This window comes from Salvelinus sp. IW2-2015, unplaced genomic scaffold (genome assembly GCF_002910315.2).
Source record: "Salvelinus sp. IW2-2015 unplaced genomic scaffold, ASM291031v2 Un_scaffold16442, whole genome shotgun sequence".
Lineage (NCBI taxonomy): Eukaryota > Metazoa > Chordata > Actinopteri > Salmoniformes > Salmonidae > Salvelinus > Salvelinus sp. IW2-2015.
Window position 1 is genome coordinate 273,828 of NW_019957588.1, and position 22,993 is coordinate 296,820.

A 22,993-nucleotide genomic window follows, 5' to 3' on the forward strand; every position below is an offset into this window, starting at 1 on the left:
GGGAAAGGTGAAGTGGTCTGAATACTTTACGAATGCACTGTATATCGCTGGCAGAGTTTTCTACCATTGGCAGTTTTGTACACAGTTTGAGTTTATTTTATTTRTACAGGGACAGTGCACATTAATCAACGTTTTAGTAAAAGTGACGGTTTTAGCCAGCTGGCTAATTTTCAACCGCAGTCCCTGGGCAGGTTATTAAAAACAATTACAATATAGACTATCATTGAGCAGTGAGCACACGCAGAGCAACATAGGACAAGCAAAACGTAGCATACAGACAGAGCAACATAGAACAAAAAGCAACAAGACAAAATCCATAAAAGCAACAAAGTGTTTCCACACCTCACAAGCTACAGACAACAGACAACATGGAAAGCGGCAATACACAGCTAGGGATTATGTTCACAAATCTGATTGACCTTTAGCCATGTCTTCATGCATTTTGTGAAAGTGTGATAGGTGGTGCAGTGAGAGAGGTGTGTCTGATGGCAGTGTATTCCAGACATGGGAAGCTCTCACAGAGAAAGTGGATTTACTAAAGGTGCTTTTCCTTAAGGGAACTAACTATACAGTCACCTCTCATGGCAGACCTTGTGGATCTGCTGCCATATGTTTTGGTTTTCTGTTTAACAAAAATACTGAGTGGAGGGGGAGCCAGGCCATTCAGGATCTMGAATACATGCGTCGCTGTATTGCACAAGATTTTCCCAACTCAGGAGCTCAAGCTTTCTGAGGATGTAACAGTGATGATGGCTATTGGGCTTCCTATCAAGCACTTTGAGAGCCTGTTTGTAGACAGACTGAATAGGTTTTAATGTTGTACAGCAAGCTTGGGCCCAACTAGTCAGGCAGTATGTTAAGTGGGGGGTATCATAGATTTGAAGTACAGTTTTGCTACCTCCTGTAGTCAAACATTTCGTATAAATCGGAAATTAGCTAGGTTGAATTTGGTTATCTGAGTTACCTTTTTCACATGCTTTTTAAAGAGAGGTTGGAATAAAGTATGATGCCAAGGTACTTAAAATCAGATACCACCTGGAGCTTTCTCCCTGACACATAGACATCTGGCTCAGTAGCATCTGTTGCCCTCTTTGTGAAGAACATGCGATAAGTTTTTTTCACATTGAGATGCAAACACAAGTCACTGAGCCACTTTGTAACCTGGACCATTACAGTAGTGAGTTATTGTGCAGCTTGTTGTTTGCTCTTTGCATGCACATATATCTCTGCATACATTTGAACTTCAGACCAGTACAGACAGAAGGCAGATCATTATTGTACAGGCATGTGATACGTGGCATAGAAAAATCCAATCTTAGGGGAGTACAGTGGAGGCAATATACTGTGTGTCTGCAGGTGTCTATCTGGTCAACCACTGATACAGGTGCCCCTCCACCCTCCGGTGGGATGGATCATGTCTACAGAGAAACCTAAATTCAAATACTTAGATGTGTGTGTATTGGGTATATGTTGTGAAATTGTTAGATATTAGTGCACTGTCGGAGATAGAACACAAGCCTTTGAATACACGGGCAAAACATCTGCTAAGCACATGTATGTGACCAATAAAATGTGATTTGATTTTGATTTGAAATAACGTCCATTTTATCATAGGTGCTTTTGGCTGGTGTCAAACTGACCTCCCAAGGATTTGAATTTGTTAAAAGTCCATTTTGATACAGAAACACTAAACCATGATTTAGATTTATTAAGAACAAGTTGATTGACAAAGTCATGAAAAATTTGAAGAATTGAATAAACCACACTGATCAAAGATGCCTCTGGGTCAAAATGATCCATTTCAGAAGTATGGTTCAATGCAAATGTGTAGTGGGTGTAAAGTTTCTTTTAATTTGTCACTCATTAAACACGAATCAATCAAGACATGCTTCTCTTTGAACGACTTAATATAATATTAAACTTTTATGAAATAAATGAAAAATAAAACTTTTGGTTTCTCAACTGCGTTGGCCACTCCAGTCAGCAGACGGCGATGTGCGTATTTTAGGTTCAGGCGATGCTGCCAGTGTGACGTATAATTTGGGGACGGGACGCTCCTCAAACAACAACAGCAAGTCACACACACCTCTGTAGCTTTCTAGCAAACATAGCTACAACATTCAATCTCTTTACACGGTTTTGGTTTTTATTAGTCGCTGTGTATTAAACACATTTCTGTCGTATGTACTTGTTGGCCCATTCAATTATATATTTACGTTGTTTGTCAGTTAGCTGGTTTGCTAAGTTAGCTTAGAACTAAGCTAGTCGCTAATGCTAGCTAGCTAACATCTCCGATCATGAGTTCACTAAGCTACTCTCCTCCTGCTAAAGAAGATGTCTGCTGGACGGAGAAAGAAGCTCTCGTGAAAGAGGAGGAGGAAGAGGAGGATGTTACAATACAAAAACAAGTAGAGGGTGAGGCTGTTAGAGTGAAAGAAGAAGATAAAGACGTTACAGTGAAAGAAGAGGAAGACGCGTTCAGAGTGAAAGAGGAGGAGGATGTTACAGTAAAAGAAGAGGAGAAAGAGGAGGCTGCAGTTTTTGGAGTGAAAGAGGAGGAAGGGGAGATGACTGTCACATTGAAAGAGGAGGAGGAGGAAGAAGAGGAGGTTGGAGATCTGTTTAACACCAGTAAGTACCGTCTCTGCAGTCTTTGAACCAATATGCAGTAAATGGGTTCTACACTTTAATGTTGTTCTGTAGGAATGGCTGAAGCTACACTGTAACGTGTAGAACATCAAGAGTGGACCATCAACAAAACGTTAACAATTGATCAAATGCATCCAATGACAATGCCTGAAATACTGTAGTCCTCAATATCTCTTATTAGATTAGCCCAAGATGTTCTCTTAAAGGGGCAATCAGCAGTTGTTACATCCATTTTGGGACTTATAAATTAATGATATGTACCCATTGTTTCTTGAAGAAATCACTTATAAATGCCTCATGAGCTTAGTTAAACTGTTGTACCCCATCAGATCCAAAAATATAAGCTATTTTTTTACTCCAATGTTTGTCAGTAAGTATGAACAAACACTGTATAACCTCAAAACATGGTTAAAACTATAATGTTGATATCATGGATGGTTACATTTCTCCAGGCCCATCCCTCAGCTTTTTACCGAAACGGGCAGGGAGTACGCTTTGTTATTGTTTCTACTGCTGATTGTGCCCCCATTACTCCTCAAGTTCCAAGGACTGTATGTTATTTTCAGAGGTAGACTGGCTCTGGCAGCCAAAATAGCCAAATATTCCATCTAAATGTGAATCGATTCTCAATTGTGATACGTTTCTAGAAACATAAATCGCTGTACTTTCGTATCACATCAAAATAATTTCTAATACTTTCATATCACATAAAAATAATTTCACATAATACTTTCATATCACATCAAAATAGGTAACCAGTCGCGACGCCCCAAACGGTAAACCGAATTCATTTCTCGTCATTTCTGCTTCCGTCAGGCTTCTTTTTCTTCTTTGGACTTTATATGGCGATTGGCAACCAACTTTAAGTTGCATTACCAGCATCAACTGCACTGGAGTGTGGACCTCAGTTCATCTTTTAATCACCCACGTGGGTATATACAAAGACAGTTGTGAAGAGGGCACAACAAAACCTTTTCCCCCTCAGGAGACTGAAAAGATTTGGCATGGGTCCTCAGATCCTCAAAAGGTAATACAACTGCACCATCGAGAGCATCCTGACCGGTTGCATCACCGCCTGGTATGGCAACTGCTCGGCATCTGACCYTAAGGCGCTACAGAGGGTAGTGCGAACGGCCCAGTACATCACTGTGGCCAAGCTTCCAGCCATCCAGGACCTATATAATAGGCAGTGTCAGAGGAAAGCCCACAAAATTGTCAGAGACTCCAGTCACCCAAATTATAGAATGTTTTATCTGCTACCGCACGGRAAGCGGTACCGGAGCGCCAAGTCTAGGACCAAAAGCCTCCTCAACAGCTTCTACCCCCAAGCCATAAGACTGCTGAACTATTCATAAAATCGCCACAGGACAATTTACATTGACCCCCCCCACCCCGCTCCCTTTTGTGCACTGCTGCTACTCGCTGGTTGTTTGTTATCTATGCATAGTCACTACGCCCCCACCTTCATGTACAGATTACCTCAACTAGCCTGTACCCCCGTACACTGACTCGGTACCGGTTCCCCCTGTATATAGCCTCGTTATTGTTTTTCTCATTGTGTTACTTTTTATTTTAGTCTACTTGGTAAATATTTTCTTCTTCTTGAACTGCACTATTGGTTAAGGGCTTGTAAGTAAAGCATTTCACGGTAAAGTCTAAGTTGATGTCTTGACGGATTTGTAAAAAACGTTTTTCCCCCATAAAACACACTATATATATTTTTTTTTAATGTTACTGACACCCCTCCCCAGAGGCGTCTCATTATTGGGATTCATTGCTGAGTCCTACCTGTAGCTCACTATGAGGTGTCTAGTGATACAGGTTAAGGGCCCTGTTGGAGATTGGTGGTTGGTAGCGGAGTCGATGGAACAAGCAGGTTTGGACACGGCCATGTTATTATCCCACACAGTCTCTGTGGTTCATATGAACCCCATTCCTGGGAATTTGATTTGATTACAAATCGCCCCTGTCTGTTACCACAGAAGGGTTCCATTCCCAGCTAGGTTACGAGGCGCTTTGTCGCCAGTACCTATGACTGGTTGATAGGGGAAATCTCCATGCTTATTATAGAAAAAGTAATTAGGGGAAAACTATTTAGTGAACTGAAATAAAATAACAAACCTGTTTGAAAAATGAAAACTATTCCAAAACTATCTTTGACTCCAAAACTAAAATAGCCTAAAATAATATTATTTTAAATAATAATATTATGTTCAGTTTGAATAATTTATATCTTAACTTTGGGCAAAAATAGAATTGGGTTTTAAATATTATTTATGTGGTTTTAAAGCTTCTGAATCTGGTGGCTGCTAAATGCTGCCAATGGATGGCAATGTTTCAAATAGACCTAGCTTGTGTATCACTATCACTTGCTATCACCAGAAATACTTTAAGAAATMAGGATATTGGAAACTCCTTTCGATTCTTATTAATAGCTTAAAGAAAAGAACATTGGCATTAATTACCCTCCGTGAACAAGAAGCACAACAATACAAATATTTTCAGAGATGTYAYATAATTAACTTGTTCTCTGTAATATCGTATAGCTTTGCAATCGTGACATTATGTACTTTCAAGGAAACTAGGCATGTTTCTCGACTCATACCCTGACTTTAAAAAGGGATTTTGTGAGGTTTAGGAACTGCGTGTCACAGCATGACAATGTGAACGCGATTGGTCGACAGTCTCTTGGACGGGCGTTATATACGCTTTGACATTTTCTGGAATAGTTTTTATTTMAAAATGTTTTTGTTTACTTGCCTGCCTATTGAATTTGGAACGCACTGTACTGTTCATCTCTGAAACTCACTTAGATAATTCCTTTGATACAGCAGTAGCAATACAGGGATATAACATCTGCAGAAAAGACAGGAATGCTGTTGGGGGAGGTATTGGTGTATACAGTGCATTCGGAAAGTATTCAGACCCCTTGACTTTTTCCACATTTTGTTACGTTAAATAAAGCCTTATTCTAAAATTGATTAAATTATTTTTTCCCCCCTTTCATTTAGCTAATTTATTTGGCACACCTGCATTTGGAGAGTTTCTCCCATCCTTCTCTGCAGATCCTCTCTAGCTCTGTCAGGTTGGATGGGGAACATCACTGCACAGCTATTTTCACGTCTCTCCAGAGATGTTAGATCGGGCTCAAGTCCGGGCTCTGCCTGGGCCACTCAAGGACATTCAGAGACTTGTCCCGAAGCGACTCCTGTGTTGTCTTGGTTGTGTGCTTAAGGTCGTTGTCCTGTTGGACGGTGAACCTTCGCCCCCAGTCTGAGGTCCTGAGCGCTCTGGAGCAGGTCTTTCATCAAGGATCTCTCTGCACTTTGCTCCGTTAATATTTCCCTCGATCCTGACTAGTCTCCCAGTCCCTGCCGCTGAAGAATATCCCCACAGCATGATGCTGCCACCACCATGCTTTACCGTAGGGATGGTGCCAGGTTTCCTCCAGACGTGACTCTTGGCATTCAGGCCAAAGAATTCAATCTTAGTTTCATCAAGCCTTGTTTCTCATGGTCTGAGAGTCCTTGAGGTGCCTTTTGTCAAACTCCATGAAGGCTGTCATGTGCCTTTTACTGAGGAGTGGTTTTCATCTGGCCACTCTACCATAAAGGTCTGATTGGTGGAGTGCTCCATAGATGGTTGTCCTTCTGGAAGGTTCCCCCATCTCCACAGAGAAACTCTGGATTTCTGTCAGTGACCATCAGGTTTTTGGTCACCTCCCTGACCAAGGCCCTTCTCCCCCAATCGCTCAGTTTGGCCGGGTGACCAGCTCTAGGAAGAGTATTCCATTTAAGAATGATGGAGGCCACTGTGTTCTTGGGGACCTTCAATGCTGCAGAAATTTTTTTGTACCCTTCCCCAGATCTGTGCCTCGACACAATCCTGTCTCGGAGCTCTACGTACAATTCCTTCGACCTCATTGCTTGGTHTCTGCTCTGACATGCACTGTCAACTCTGGGACCTTATATAGACAGGTGTGTGCCTTCCAAATCATGTCCAATCAATTGAATTTACCACAGGTGGACTCCGAACAAGTTGTATATACATCTCAAGGATAATTAATGGAAACAGGATGCACCTGAAAGCAATTTTGAGTCTCATTGCAAAGGGTCTAAATACTTATGTAAATAAGGTATTTCAGTTTTTTACCTGTTTTCACTTTTTCATTATTGTGTGTAGTATAATGAGGATTCAATTTTTTTTAAATCCATTTTAAATTAAAGTTCTAACGTAACAAAATGTGGAAAAAGGGAAGGAGTCTGAACTTCCTGAATGAACTCTGTTTTAATTAATWWWAAAAAATGTAACCTTTATTTAACTCCCAATCACGGCCAGTTGTGACACAGCCTGGACTCGAACCGGGGTGTCTGTAGTGACGCCTCAAGCACTGAGATGCAGTGTCTTAGCAATTTCGAGTCTCATAGCAAAGGTTCTGAATACTTATGTAAATAAGGTATTTCTGTTTTTTACCTGTTTTCACTTTGTCATTATGGGCTATTGATGACACCACTCTGAAACAAGATAGCCTAACCATCAGAAAAAAAKCTCTTCATTAGCCTACTCCTCCTGCTGCTGCTTGCCTTTGTAAATTCTGATGTTATGCTCCTAAAGTTTCTGGTAATAGGCTACACCAGCAATCAGAAACCTTTTCCATTTGGTGTGCCAATTTATCTGACCATTTCTACTGATTTGGTGCCAGTTAGGATTTTCATATTCACATTTTACTGGAACAGTTTAATTTAATTTATAATAGTAATAATAATTATAATAGTCTTTGTATCTCAACATCATTCTCTGTGGTTAATCTACATTCTATTTAAATGAAAATTATAAATAAACATTTTTATTGCCATTGCTAAGTTTTTTTTTTTATAACCTACGTAAAGCAAAACATTTTTTTACATTGCAGCCTGCAGGTAGAAAATATCCTGATAAAAATAAATATCATATAAATCACACATGGCCTGTCTACAACAAACTTGAAACATTGTATCAACTATCAACTGGGTTGGCCCAAAACTCAAGCTTGCAACATTGTATAAKATTTTCTGGGCCCTCAGTTTCCTGTGCCAGTGAGTTCTCGACCGACACAGCTGTAGGCTATTTGTGAAAGGGATAAGAAGTAATCAGGTATTTTGACATTTCCACTGGATCAGCGCATTACGTTTTTCCCTTTTGTGCCGAGTGGTTATCGAAAGGGCGAGAGCTGGAAATGTTTTTCAAATACTTTGAGGAACTATTCTCATTTTAATCAAAATCAATTACGACTTTGTTTACTTGCTGTTTGAGGTGAATAAAACATTTATTTGAGAAGCTCCACAACTCATTAGTGGTGGTGCATTAAGACAATCAGAAATACTATGACATCCCCAAATTGGCACATTTATAGGCCTACATTTGCGCTCAGGCCAGGTAGACTAGTCCTACTTTTATATGCGTAATTAGGTGTGCGTCCTTACTCAACATTGACAGGAGTGTTTCAAACAAAAGACAATTAATAAATTGACAAAACTGGCACATCTTGCGGGGTAAGGTCTGGGTGGTCTGCCAGGGGCCGTTTCATTTAGTATCCGTTTGGGTCGGCATGGGGAATTATTGTATTTTCCCATAGTATGTTTTACCGAAGTTGACCGACTGAAAGGGAGTGTAACTTTATGACTGTTGGATTCGGGCTAAACTTTGAACATTGAGATATTAAAGACATGATAGATCAGACGCAGAGTATATAAAAGGGTGAGATCTGTAGAAAGACAGAGTGGCTGTGGAATGTGCTGGGTGGACAGGAGGAGATCACAGGATTGCTGTAGGGGAAGCGGGTGGACATCTGTGGATTAGGCGAAGGAGGGGTTGAGGTCAGGAGGTCAGGTCAGATCCCTTGAAGGGAGTAATAACGGTTTAGTATCCTGTTACCCTCTTCCTGTCGAACCAGAAGATGTAAGGATTGGAGGGAAGGAGGAGTGTCCAAAGTGGGGTAGATATACTTGTGATGGTGAGAACATGTTTTTGTCTGAATTACAGCTGTAACGACCCTTTGGGAAGAATTAAACTTGGTTAAGCTTCTCTAGTGTCCGTGAGTTATTTACTCTGAAAAATTAGAACCTAACACGATAATTACTGTTCCCTGAAGGAGGGAAACAAGGTACAACACCTGTTTGGCCCCACCCCTTCCCGGGTCGCTGAAGAGACGTATTAAATTTAAGGAATAAATCCGAGCCTCACACTCATCACCTGTAGAAGGTGGTGCTACCAGCTAGGTGTGCATTTAATAGTATGTTGTACCTAGTTTCCCTCCTTCAGGGAACAGTAGTTATAGTCATAACGTTACGCTTGTCATATGATGAACTTCAACTTAAATACGGGATCTTGCTGTCGGACAGTTTTTTTGTATTCTGAAATGCACTCGAACTATGTATCATTTAGTGGCTCCTTATGTTACGCTGGGGAAACAGTTTTCATGTGCGCAGAAATACTAAATCATTTCAGAGTTTGCTAAATCCAATGGTTGTAACTGAGAGTCACCTTAACTTTATTGACAACATCCAAATTGATACTGTCATTAACACGGTTCTTCAATAATTACACATAATTCTTAATACTGTAGCTGTTTTGTTATAGTCACATGTTTAACTATCATCAGCTGATCCAGGAAATCATTTTCTGAATGACAGTCACATCACAAACATCATGACATGCAACAACAACCAAAGTGCTTCTTCATTCATTACTCTGGTAAAGACAGTTATGACAAGCGTAACGTTGGATCCAACATCACTAACAAATTGATGTTTAAAATGTGTTATTGTCTGCTTGATTTACAGTAGGGTCTCGTTAGTGTGTTTGGACACGGAGATACTTAGCTCAGAGCTATTTTCCTTTATTCGGGACATTTAGAATGACAACACATTACAGAGTAGCCGAGTGGGATTATTCACAAAATTATCTGGTGATCAGGTTATGAAATGTCATGACAGACATTTTAGTTTCCATGTTTCACTTGAAATATTAAATTATTTATAGTCCGAGGTCTATATTGTTGTTAGGTGAAGTTATGGGTCCTACAGTAGGTCTATGTTGTTGTTAGGTGAAGTTATGGGCCTATTTGGCAAACAGTAGTGTACAAACCCTCATTGTCAGGCTGATGGAAAACTAGCCAAAGAGCATTTTACTGGTTGAAGTCGTTTTTAAATATAAAGTAGTACATTTTCGACAATAACACAAACATTATATTAATCAGGACATTCAAACGAGCGTTACAGTTATAATGCAAAGTAGTGTGAAATGCACTCATAAGCACCCATGAAATGGAGGCTATATTTGCTGTCAGCCTAAGAGAACTCCCCTGAGTTTTCCCCCATGTTGGTGAACTAGTGAATAGACACAGAGCTTAATGTGAGTTTCCTTGAGTAGCACTCCTGATCTTGCACTGATAGTGCGCTGTAATATTCTGAATACATTGTGGAAAGCTAAAATCTTTGCTCACCATTTTTGCTCCAGGCAGATATTCTACATCCATAACTAGTGGTTTGCTCATTACCAGATATACTACATCCATAACTAGTGATTTCCTCATTATCAGATATACTACGTCCATAACTAGTGGTTTCCTCATTACCAGATATACTACATCCATAACTAGTGGTTTCCTCATTACCAGATATACTACATCCATAACTAGCGGTTTCCTCATTAGCAGATATACTATATCCATAACTAGCGCTTTCCTCATTAGCGGGGAGGAGTTTCTACAACCAAAATGCATCGCCCTCGTGCCGCAATTTTAGCAAACACAGAAAGTGGCCTATATTGGAGACCAATAGTCATCTGGCACATTGCTTAGGGTTTCAGACACTTTAATAATTTATTTCTAGCCTGTAATCATCGATGTTACTACTAATGTGAAAACAAGACTAAATATGACTATTGTTGCTCATTTTACATTCATACAGACGTCAATTGTTGTACAACTTCATGGCTATGCTGTTGGCATCACCTTTTACAGTGGATTCCGCTGTTGTGGGCCTTTAACCATCTGTCTGACTTTGTTGTTGACACAGGAGAGAGACGGGACTACCGTGGGTCCTCTGGGGAGCCTCAACAACCTCATGATGCTGGCGAGGCAGAGAAGAGTCTCTCCGGATCAGAACATCTCAAGAAACACCTGCAGAGATCCACAGGGAAGAGAACTCACTGCTGCTCTGACTGTGGGGAGAGATTCACCTCCTCATCAGGCATTAAAATTCATCAGAGAATCCGCACAGGAGAGAAATCTTACGGCTGTGATCAATGTGGGAAGAGTTTTGTTAAATATAGACATCTGAAGATACACCAGAGAACACACACAGGAGAGACGCCGTATAGCTGTGATCAATGTGGGAAGAGTTTTATTCAGCTAAGCAGCCTGATATCACACCAGAGAGCACACACAGGCGAGAAATCTTATAGCTGTACTCATTGTGGGAAGAGTTTTACTCAGCTCAGCATCCTGATATCACACCAGAGAACTGTCGTGACGTTGTATTAGTTAATGTGACGACTGTTGCTCATTYAATGATTAAATGTTTCTAATTACGTGATTAAATGAATCAAGCAATTATTAACTCATTAACCTGGGGCACCATGGGAAAATTAGTTTTATTGAGTTTCTATTTCCCAAATGAACTCAAAGAATATCAGAATACCGATTTTACAACCGTCGCTAATTAATCAGTTTCCTCTACAATCTCATTCTGAACGTCGCCTAATCCGGGAAGCTGCACGGACCCGGGTCTCACCAATGAGTTCGTACCACACCAATCTTAGTTGATTATTTATTTACTAGAAAGCTAAAATGATGATAAAAGATACACATACACCAGAAACACAGTCTAGGCTATTGATTAGAACTTAGTATAACGGGTCAACACACTATGGCGCGTGTTACCCAAAATGGGGATTTAAAAGAGAGAGAGAAAGAGAAAGTACATGAGAGAAATATACATTTGGGTGCATTTGTCAGCTATGCTTATTTTAACCCTAGCCTTGCCCCGAACTGCCGCTCTTATGGGTCAGAATATAATGATGTAATTACGTGTGGGAGGTCTCAGATGGGAAGCTCCGTGTGGGTCGTTTAGGCTTCTCAATGACGCACTTCTCCGGCGCAACTCTCTGGTCGTCCTCACGATGTCAGTGTCCTTTTGGTCTGATTCCTCGCCCTTGCTCTGGGAGGGGTCTTCTGAGGACAGACAGCTCTGTAGCTCAGGGCTCACAGCGTAGGAATGAAACAGTGTAGATACCACGATTCAATGGAGAGTGGAGGTTAGGTGGTACAGCTTGAATTCACCCGTTTAGACACAGCTACTCATCAGTAGCATGGGTAGAAAAATATTTCTTTGTCTTCAACCTTGGGTTGAGTTTTGGGTTCGTTGACTTTTTAGACCTTTTAGACAGTTAGAGTACACATTAACAGGTTAGGGGTGAGATAGAAATCTGGGTTGTTTTCCTGGTAAGCTACAACTGGGGGCGTGGCAATCTTTACGTGGGTACTGTCGCGCCAAAATCCTACATTGAGAACTGTTTTCAATCGATAGATATTCTCCAGTTAAACAACCGGCAGCGTCAATAGAAATCCCACTTCATTAAGATCAACATCAACGTGTATTGGGATGGCCGATCCCAGACTATATGCCAAATGTGACTGTAATGGCCTTGTAATGGCCATATTGACCTCAGCTACTTCAAATCATGGTTGAAGTAGCTGAGGTCAATATGTTGTGCACCATTGAGAGGGGCACTAMATATGAGGGGATTCTATTCATGGCCAAGTGGTCCATAGAAGAGCTAACTTCACTGAGAAAATCCTCCAATAACAATCGAACCAATTGGACATGGGCATAGTCATGGTTCATGACCTCTGCTAGCTTTCTTACAGACAGGATAGTTTTGTTCAGGAGAGTAGTGTGTGTGTTGACCACCAGAATAGTGTCCTGGAGAGACTTTCCCACATGTTGCAACCTGAGGGCCTGTGCCTTCATCTGCTGCTGGATAAGTGGCATCTCTTCAGTAATCTCCCTAACATTCCTCTTGACTGTGGCTAYACTGACTGCGTTGACGGCAGTGGTACCTAGGGCAAATAGTGACCCTACGGCTGCCCCTATCGATAGTAGCGCCCCGACGAATCGTTTCTCTCGCCTGGGCTCGGCTAGTTCTGACTGGGTTACTGTGAACTTTTGGAGTTGGGCCAACATATGGGCAGTGTCTAGCTGGGCATGCTTAATTGCCTGGCTGGTCCAGTCAGCCCCTGCCCAACTCAAATGCGCCGCAGGTGGAATGTGTCGGCGGTACACATTCTCTGCATCTAGGCGGACATACACCTTCTGCGTGTGTATTCTGCAGTTACTTATGAAAAGTCCTCGATCGTCGCGGAGAACGATTCCCGTAGGGGGTCCGTTCGTGATCACGTCTGCTGGGTTGGTTTTGACCAGGGCACAGAGTGTCAGGATCAGCCAAAGGAACTCCATCCTACAAAAACGCATAATCAGAGATTGTTGGATTATTTAAGTTATTTGTTTTTGTAAACAAAAATGTTTTGACAACTATTTTTCTGGTTTTCTTATTGTGAAACAGTACAGCGCAGGACGATATCAATAGTGACAACAGATGTATATTTGGTAGCTGGGAAGAGAATAAAATATGTTAGGTGCAACTTACTGATCTCCTGGAAGGGATCAGCTGAGGGTACTTAAGAATTTTCTTAGTACCTCTGACTTTGCTAGGTTTTTATCTATTCGGTGCTGGCTAGCACCCCTTCTATTCCCATAGGGGGAGTGTACAACTTGATTTGGTTCCGGTGGACCCACTTTAATGTGTTGCATTTTGTCAACCTTTGCTGATTCTGATCTGGTAAGCTACAGGTGATAGCATCACCACAATCRCGTGTGGCCCCGTCCAGTGGGGCAGGAACTTTGTTGCGACGCCCGCGGGTTTGGTGTATATGTAGTACCACACCCCGACCTCGAACACTTGGTGTGAGGCCTTTTTGTCGTAATAGGTCTTGTCACCTTCTGCACTTCTTTCCAACTGTCCTTGAGCATACGCAAAGGTAGTCTGGTGATTGTTCCGCAAGTCGGTCACATATTGATGAGCCGTGTAGGCGGTAGCTGCGGCGACATTTCCCGGTTGGTACAGGAGATGCAGTGGAAGTGTCATTTGCTGGCCRGTAATCATCTCGAAGGGCGTTATTCCCGTAGACCTGTTGCGTGTGGCTCTGATCGCCATCAGTACCAATGGGAGTTTGAGGTCCCAATCTTTGGCTGCCACATATTTCCTCAAGATTCTGACGATTGTTTGGATGCTCCTTTCTACCCTCCCCGAGCTCCGAGAGTGGTATGCGATGTGGAGTTTAGCTTTGACTCCCAGAAGCCTCCACAGTTCGGTCATTACAGCTGCCAAAAAGTGGGTTCCTCTGTCGCTGTCCACGGTTTCTCCTGGCAGGCCGAAACAACTGAAAACGTGGTTTAGCAAAAGAACGGCCGTGGTTTCCGCTGTGTCATTGGTCGCCGGCAGGCACTCCACCCACTTTGTGAATGCGCAAGTCACTGTGAGGAGATACTTGTTGCCTCTGGCCGACCTGGCAACTGGGCCGACCCAGTCGATCTGGATCGAGCTCCAGGGGAAAGACACACCCTTGCGTTGCAGGGGTGCTCTGTGAAGTGGCTTGGAGGGTTGAAACTGGCAGCAAACTAGACACCCCCTCACGTATTGTGCCACGTGTTGTTCCATGTGAGGCCAGTAGGCCACCTGTCGCAATGTTTCACATGTAGCCTTGACACCCCTATGGCCTCCACATGGCTCGTCGTGGGCATGGGCTATCATTATCCCCCTCTGTGTTTTAGGAACCACCCACCTTCGAGTGTTGTCGGTTTCTGAAACATACACCAGTATGTCATCTACAAGTGTGAGGTGCTGTTTAGTTGCGTACAGCGAACGCAAATCGTGTGAACCTGCCAAAGCCAGTTCGGACACTGGGTGGTTGACAGGATCCGAAAGGAACGCCATCAAAGTGGCGAGGGACTTATCTTGGTGTTGCATTGCTACCAGGTCGCCATTCAGGAATGAATGCGTTAGCAACACATTATGTTCGTGCGAAGATGTTTTCCATGGTGCTACATGGCTACGCGTTCCCGCAGACACCACAGCTTCCTCAGTGGTTTTTTCGTCTCGAGCATCAAACACCCAAGGGTGAATTGCACCGGATTTCGCCCATGCTGTCGGCATGGTCGTTGCCAAGTTTGTCACGACCAGGTGATTTGGAGTGTCCTTTGACTTTCTTACAATACACCTGTATGTTGTGTTTGGTGATGAGGTCATCACAAGCTAGGATGAGCTCTTTGTTTTTCATCTCTTTACCACTTGAAGTAGTCATGTGCTTTTGTTTCCAAAATGGCAAGTGGCATAAGAAGGTGAGTCTCGCGTAGTTTGAATCGGTGCAGATCGCCAGTTCTGACAATTCGTGTTTCACCGCCGTTTGCAGGGTGATCAGCACGCCAGCCACTTCTGCAAACTGGCTGGTCTTGTTGCCAAGCTGAAATTGAAGTGGCTTGCACGGAATGTCGTTGTGCCATACCAATCCCACACCAGCTTGCAAGTGATCTAGATGGCGGTAAGAACAGCCATCTACAAATGCCATCGGCATGTCAAGACACACGTTCTCTTCGAAGTAGTGATGGTTCGAAGGCAATGGCGGAGCGATGTCACGCGGGGGTGGAGTCGGTTTCATCGTCACCACAGCGTTGACACACCGCCATAGCACTGCCAAAAAGCAGGTTTTTCGCTTTTGCGTAGTTGATTACTACATCATGGCTCTGCAGCGTCATGAGCCAAGCCGCTATCCTGCTGTTGTGTACAGCACCTTCACGGATTCGTTGGCTTTTCAGAAAAGTCACAGGCTGGTGACATGTTTCTATGATCACCTTTTGTCCTCCGACATAACTGGTGAAGTGTTTGATTGCCCAGACTGTCGACAGCAGCGCTTTTTCGCAGTCTGAGTATTTGTGTTCAGCAGGGTTGAGTGTAAGCAACCACACYTTTGTCTTGGTCGTATTTTTGGTACAACCCAGCGCTAAGGCAGTGCTCTGAGAAACCAACTTCCAAGAAGAATGTCTTGTCTTTGTTGGGGTATACCAGGCAGGGTGCCTTGCAAAGCTGGTTTTTCAAGGAAGCCACAGCTTCGTTGTGAGTGACATCCCAAACGAATGGGGTGTCTTTCTGAAGAAGACGGGTCAACGGTTTTGACAAGTCGGCGTAGTTTTCGATGAATTGACTGGAGTAATTACATACTCCAAAGAAGCTGCGCACCTCGTGAAGGTTTGTAGGTGTTTTGATGTTGCGGACTGCTTGGATTCTGTTAGACTGTGGCAGGATGCCCTCGGCACCCACCAGAAGCCCAACATAGTTTACCTTGGTCCTGCACCATTGTCCTTTCATGATGGCCAACTAAGCCCCTGCAGTCCCGAGATGGGTGAGAACGTGGTCCATTTCGTTGAGGTGATGTGACAAAGTCTCACTTCTCATGAGAACGTCGTCCACGTAGATTATCGTCCCCCTAGAGGCTGTGTCTGGCATTGCCTTGTGCAGGAAGATGTTGAACTCTGAGGGGGAGTTCGCATACCCAAATGGGCAACGATTGAACGTGAAGAGCTTGTTCGAGAAAYAGAAAGCCAACTTGTGTTGGTCACGAGGGTCGACCGTCATGGTCCAGAAACCATTTGCCACATCGACGGTGGAGAAGTACTTGGCGTTTGCCACCTTTGGCAACTCTTGGTRGAGCTGTGTCATTGGCCAACGAGACAACGGAACCAGTTTGTTGAGTTGTCTATAGTCAACGGTAAGACTCCATTTACCCGTTGGTTTTAGAACGGGCCACACGGGAGCGCTGTACGTACTGTTACATTCCCTGATTATCTGTTTAGCTAATAAGGAATCGATAATCTCTTGTACCACTGCGTATACTGCGAGCGGGATTTTGTATTATCTAACAAACGTAGGAGTTGCTCCGGGTGGCGTAGGAATACGCACCACATGGATACCCGTAACCCCGCAATCCAGTGAGTCTGTTGACCAGATCTCACTGTGTTTGTTAAACAATTCTCTCAACTGATGGTGTTCAGTGTCATTGACAAGAGCATCAGCCTCCGACAGTAGTTGTATTATCTGTGCATGGAAACCAGGATATGGTTCGGCGACATTGTACAGGTCTTCATCGGGTGGTGACGGCATGTCACTTTTGGGACAGTCATCGGTTGTTACCTCACAAGAGTGTACTTCGCATGCAGGAGGAGACGCGATGTCATCCTCCGTGACGATGGAGTATATTAAAAGGCTGCTGTCAGAATCGACATCCAGCCTGAACGTTGTGTCGTCAAGTGGCAATACGGCAGTTAGTGCGATTGCTTTTGACTGACAAGTAAACAGCGTACCTCCCTTTCCATCTAGGTCTAGGGAGGACGGAAGAGGCCCAATCACGGGAACAACCAGTTCAAAATCATGGAAAGAGTAATCGATCAATGTTCCTTGCTGAGTGTGCCGAGAAATGGAAATATCCGCTTGAGTCAGATTTTGTACCAGGAGGTAAGTGGATCTAGAGGTTAGTTCCAACTGCGGGTTGCCATTGATAGTTAGCCCCAAGTCAAATAGTTGCGAGAGGGTTGGAAGAACGCAGTGGTGCCTTCCATCCGGTATCCGGGCGCCAGGTTCAGTCTTACAGAAACCTCTGTGGTTCTTGCCGGAATCAACATGGCGGACTCAGTTATAACCTTGCAAGTGTCAGGAATAGTCTGCCCGGATGCCATTCGCACCGGGTCGAAAGACAAGACATGTTGGTTTGGCTGCGCCAAAGACCAAAGAACTTGGTGTATGGTATCGAGTTTAACACCCAATCTTACCAAAATGTCCGCTCCCACAGACTATATGTGGGAGGTCTGCGACAACCAGTAGGTAGTGAGATACTTCCTTGGTTCCAATGCGGATCGATAGCGCACACACCCCTATTGCGGTGAGCGTTGTCTGGGGAGTCGTTCCCAGTGGAAATCTAAACGTTTTCAGGCACAAGGGGATGGCAGTTAGCCGTTTTCGATATTTCGTTGAACATTTCCAAACTGATTGCGGATTCTTCTGACCAGGTTGCCAGTCTGGCATCCTCAACCATAGTGCCGTTTAGGCACACACCCCCTATCAGAGGAGGGCGGTAAGTGTCGGCTGGTGGGTCACCCAAGCCACACAGGAAAACCTCATGGTCGGTTAAGTTCCGAGAACTCACCTTGTCATTTGCCACCTATGGCGGGCTCATGGCCAAATCCCTCGGGTTTGCGTCGGATGCTGACGTCGAACCCACGTCGTTGCACAATGTATGMCAGGTAGCCTTGGAAGAATGCGGTGAAGTCAACGGAGTTGGCATAGGTATTTGTGACCAGATTTGATTGGTTTTCCAATCTATTAGTGGTACCAAACGGTCAATTAAATCGATCCCAATCAGCATCCGTTCAATTTCGATGCTAGTCACATACATGGGGTGGATCAGTGACACGCTTTCGAAGTTGAGTTTAAGTAGGAGACGCTTGGTTAGGGGCGAGGTATCTTGAGTGAAGCCTCGAAGATTCGTATCGCAATGTTCCGTTTTCAACCAACGAATCTATCAGAGCGTGACAGGACTGTTCTAAGGTATGGCCTGTTCGAGTTTTTTCTCGTCATATCCCCAACAAAATGGAGTGGGTTGGGAGAACGGAGCGTTTTGTAATCTGTGTCGATTTCCAAGACGGATAATTCACCTACGTGACCCAGTGGGTCCTCTATCGGAATGGGAGAGGAATCATCTGTTGCAAAGCTGCTTATCTTGTGCATCTCCACATCCGTATCCAAGTCTGTAGACAAAACCTGCGGGCTTGTGTCTAGAACGAGCGGTTCCTGGACAGGGATTTGAGTGGGGGCGGGGGTAATGGAAATGTTTGCGTCCTCTTGAATTGCATTAGTTTCGGCGGACTTGGTTTCCAACGGTTTTACGCTTAGTCATGACGACTTATCTTTGTCCTCTTTCTCAAATTTCTTACGATGKAGTACATCTCTTATCAGAGCTTCTATATCGTTTCGGTTAGCGTGTAGATCATTGTTGAACACTTTGTTGCTCTTGTTACGCTTGTTACCCTTGTGTCCTGACCCTTTGTGAGAGTTAGGCGCAGGGGCATATCGGCTAGGTTGATCTCTACGGGACCTGTTAGATTGGGGACGTTCATCGTAGCTATTGTTACGGCGGTGGTTGTCGGGGTGGTGGTTAGTTGGTAGCCACCAACTTTGATCGTCATCTTTTACCGCACATGTCCCTGATGCAGCACCTTCTAATTCGAGTGATGGTTCCCGCCTAAGCTCGAAAGTTGAGGTGTCCGGGCTCTTAGCCCGGCTTGCTTTTGATGCTTCATAAGCGGTGCTTGCAAGCTCTCGGAGTGTCGAGATTGGCAACCCAACGTGGGCAGTAGGGCCCAAGTAGTTAATGAAGTTGGGAGACATGTTTGACAGAAACAGTCGTTTGAATGGTAATAGGTCTTCCATTCCTGTTTCAGTGAGCATGCCAAAGTAAGCTGAACGAAGCCGGTGATAGTAGGCTTGTGGGTGTTCATTTCGAGCTTGTCTGATATTGTTATCGTGTTTGCAAGAGCTACAGGAGCTATTGTGTTTGCGAGTCGCAGAACCACTGAATTCTATTTTCAAAACCGTGGCAAGTTTAGCATAGTCGTTTTGCACGTGTTGCTCTTGTAGACGGATGAACCTTGTCACGTGTCTGTTGGACGTTCGCTTCAAAAGGTAGAGCCTGTCTGCATTCGTAGCGTTTGGGTAGCCATCCAAGGCGTCCTCTATGTCTGCTAAGAATGTCTGTGTCGTTTTGGCTTTCCTGAAACGGGGTTGAAGAGGCGGAGGTTTTTGATCATTTTGTCAAGGCGATCCCCGCCGAGTGCGCGGGGAGCATCTGGACCCTCCCGTTGGTAATTGTGGGTCGAAAGGCCAAGAGGAAAAGTTCAGCTGTGGTTGTGTTGGCGAGGAGGCTCCAATTCACTGTGGGCCGAATGGCCGAGAGAAAGAGGCTGAAATCTCCTGTCATCTACATTCCCTCGGTCTCTGAGCTCCGGATGTGAGCTAGGTTGCTTGGTTTGGTTGTCCCYCGATAGCGCGTGACTGTTCTGGAGTTCCTCCAGATGATACCTAAGGGTGGTGTTCTGCTGCATCGCAGAGTCCACCTGGGAGTTGAGGGTGTTTATTTTAGACACGAAGGTGTCGCCCTTGCTCAGCTCGGCCTCATACTTATCTGTCATGGTTTGCAGGGAGAGGTCTCGAGTGTGGAGTGAGAGATCCAGTGATGCGATGTCCTCCTTTTGTTTAGAGGTCACATTTTCCAACTTTCTCACCTGGTRTTTCTCATCCTTCATTAAATCAGCGACTTCAATGAGTTCTGCTGTTTTGTCCTCCAACTTGGTCATTGTGTTCATTAACTGATCGTCTTTGGTCTGCAGCTTTTGGAATAGAACATTATTGCTTTGAGGGGTTTCATTCACAACCGTTTGCAGGGCATCAAGTTGCTCGCCCCGGTTTCTAGCTAGCTCGTCAGATTCATCTAGTTTTGCGTGGACTTCATCGTATTTAGTTTTGGCTAAAACGAGTTGTTCCTTTAGAATACGGACTTGGTCAAGAGTTTGTTCGTGTTCTTGGTTATAAGTGTTAGACAGATCTTCCAATTTATCTGTCCTCACACACAGTTCCTCGGCTAGCAGTAGCTTATCTTTTTCGGCTTTCGATGACAGCTCCCTGGTTCTCTCCACCTGTGCCTTGAACTCCTCAGCTTCCTGCTCGTGCCTCTGCTGGGCACTGAGGTATTGGTGCACTGTCCATCTCTTKTGGTGGGCATAGTTGAGGGCTAAACTGGAGAGAACCTTCACAAGGCCTCCGTCTGATGGTCTATTTTGAAGAGTGTCTGTCGCAATGTCTAAATTTTTCTCGCTTATGGCATCGAAATCTAACAATTTCAGCCCCTCGGCATAGTTAGGATTTGCATCGTTGCTGAGGTCAGCGATCAATCTTTCCGTGGGTGAAGGTCCACTGATTAGAGGGGAAATGGGTGGAAACCCATCTGATGGATTGCTCATTGTTATGATTATCAGTTATTTCAATTTACTTAATGTTTGGGTTTTTGAGTTGGAGGCTGCAAACACGATTGAACTGTTTGTAAACGTCAATGAATCATCAAGACTGGGCCAGTAATGTGAGTTGGTTATTACTGAACTTGCCAAACAGATTTAATTGATTAAATCGATTTTAATGATAAATCTAACCTGTATAGGCTATTTGGGAATTTTAACTTTAATTCACCTGAAATAGTTGCTATATCTAAGTTAATATGGAACAATTTAACCATGTCTCATTGGTTAGAACACATTAGTTTGTGTATTATTCCAATAACCAACCTGGAAAGGTAGTGTATCAATTTAATGTATGTAAAAAAATTGACTGAGACAATGATATCCAATCAGTTGAGGCTGGTTTGATATCCTACAGCGTAACCTGAATTATTCCATGAAAAATGACTGGCGACTCTTCGCCAGAGGTTACTGATAGCGCAAGCTGAGATCGCACAGGATTCCCGCCTGGCGTGGGGAATTCACTATGAACAAATGGGAAAACAAAAATGGCTGCTCCCCTTTGGTAGCTTAGCATCTGGCTCAATGCATAACTTTCCTTGCGCGGGGTTTCCACCTCGCCGCACAAGGGAAGTTCCCTCCAACAAGGGAACAGGTTTACTAGGTGACGTCTCACGTTCAACCCATAAACTATTCACGTTACCGAACGCGAGAGGTAGAGAGATAATGACTTCGCTTCGGTCAAACGAATATATCTACTCCAATTTCCGTAATGGCTGGCTCATATGTGCTCTGCTCTAGGAATTGCTTATGACCGAGTCAGATCGCTCCTGAAAGCTATCGACAGAAATAACACTAAGTTGGGCCCAACTAGTATTATTCTCAGAATGCCTGCATCGGCTGGTACATATGCCCTAGCTCGTAGCATTCAGTAGACCCCCCCCTACACACTGGCTTTCGTCAGATATACCACAGGGGTGGTACCCTCCCGACCAGTATCTGGTTGAAATGGAACGTCACACACACACACGCTTCTCTCCCGCACTAGTCCTGCCTATAGCTATTAATGGTATATATGTAATTGGTATGGAATTAACCCAACAGTGCGGCCTAGTCCTATCTTAGATTCCTCACAGGGGGCGCCAATATGTCGTGACGTTGTATTAGTTAATGTGACAACTGTTGCTCATCGAATTATTAAAGGTTTCTAATTGCGTGATTAAATTAATCAAGCAATTATTAACTCATTAACCTGGGGCACCATGGGAAAATTAGTTTTATTGAGTTTCTATTTCCCAAATTAACTCAAAGAATATCAGAATATCGTGGGTCGTTTAGMCTTCTCAATGACGCACTTCTCCGGCGCAACTCTCTGGTCGTCCTCACGATATCAGTGTCCTTTTGGCTTAGTGGTCTGTTTCCTCGCCCTTGCTCTGGAAGGGGACTTCTGAGGACAGACAGCTCTGTAGCTCAGAGCTCACAGCGTAGGAATGAAACAGTGTAGAMACCACGATTCGATGGAGAGTGGAGGCTAGGTGGTCCGGCTTGAATTCACCCGCTTAGACACAGCTACTCATCCGTAGCTTGGGTAGAAAAAAAMATTTCTTTGTCTTCAAACTTGTTTTGGGTTTGTTGACGTTTTAGACCTTGGCTGCAGCTTGGGTCACTTAGTCTGATATGTTAATTCTTCACACACATGTCTTATACCCTCGGGTCAGAAGTGGGCGTAACCGCCTTTTAAGGCAATTCTCTGGGCGTACCAAGTTAAGAGGCAAGGTCTAGATTTTACTCAAATCCAATTTTAGACAACTAACTTCACATTTCATCTTTACCAAATCATTCTCTTTGATTTGGACATTTTCCACACAARGTACAATGTATAAACACCAAGCATATCCTAGGAWAACTCTTACAGTTACAATYTTTTCGTAATAACGTCATCTATTTACCTTTAATAACAAAACAAAAATGACATACATTTTCATATTCCATCTATCGTCATGACCACCATTGTGGCTGACGGAAACCATTGTTCCAGTCCCTTTATTGCATGTTTAATGTTCTGAGGTTGGTTCTCCATAGTGAGAGGACACAGGAATGTTGTCTGTGGCCTAAGATTTACCATGGGTGTGAGGGGTCATAAAACCCCCACATCTTCCTTTCCCTTGAGATCCCTTCTCCTCTGGTGG

The 22,993-nt window shown here is 43.8% G+C and overlaps 2 protein-coding genes and 1 pseudogene across 3 annotated transcripts in view; 1 reads left to right on the forward strand and 2 right to left on the reverse strand.

Moving 5' to 3' along the window:
• The window catches only part of LOC112080695 (zinc finger protein 180-like), a 273,956-nt gene that overhangs the window by 118,906 nt on the left and 132,057 nt on the right, over positions 1 to 22,993 (reverse strand). The gene's annotated exons all lie outside the window — the stretch shown is intronic.
• LOC112080701 (zinc finger protein 180-like) overlaps positions 1 to 22,993 on the reverse strand; it is a 159,300-nt pseudogene that overhangs the window by 56,011 nt on the left and 80,296 nt on the right.
• On the forward strand, positions 2,054 to 11,460 carry LOC139027455 (oocyte zinc finger protein XlCOF19-like). The gene is made up of 2 exons (XM_070442667.1): positions 2,054 to 2,631; positions 10,707 to 11,460. The coding sequence occupies exons 1-2, from the start codon at positions 2,298 to 2,300 to the stop codon at positions 11,171 to 11,173; spliced, it is 801 nt and encodes a 266-aa protein (XP_070298768.1). The 5' UTR covers positions 2,054 to 2,297; the 3' UTR covers positions 11,174 to 11,460.

Excerpts from the sequence above, each read along its gene's own strand:
- LOC139027455 (XM_070442667.1), top strand. The coding sequence starts at position 2,298 with ATGAGTTCACTAAGCTACTCTCCTCCTGCTAAAGAAGATGTCTGCTGG. Across the intron at positions 2,632-10,706 it reads TGGAGATCTGTTTAACACCA|GAGAGAGACGGGACTACCGT; the intron begins GTAAGTACCGTC and ends TTGTTGACACAG.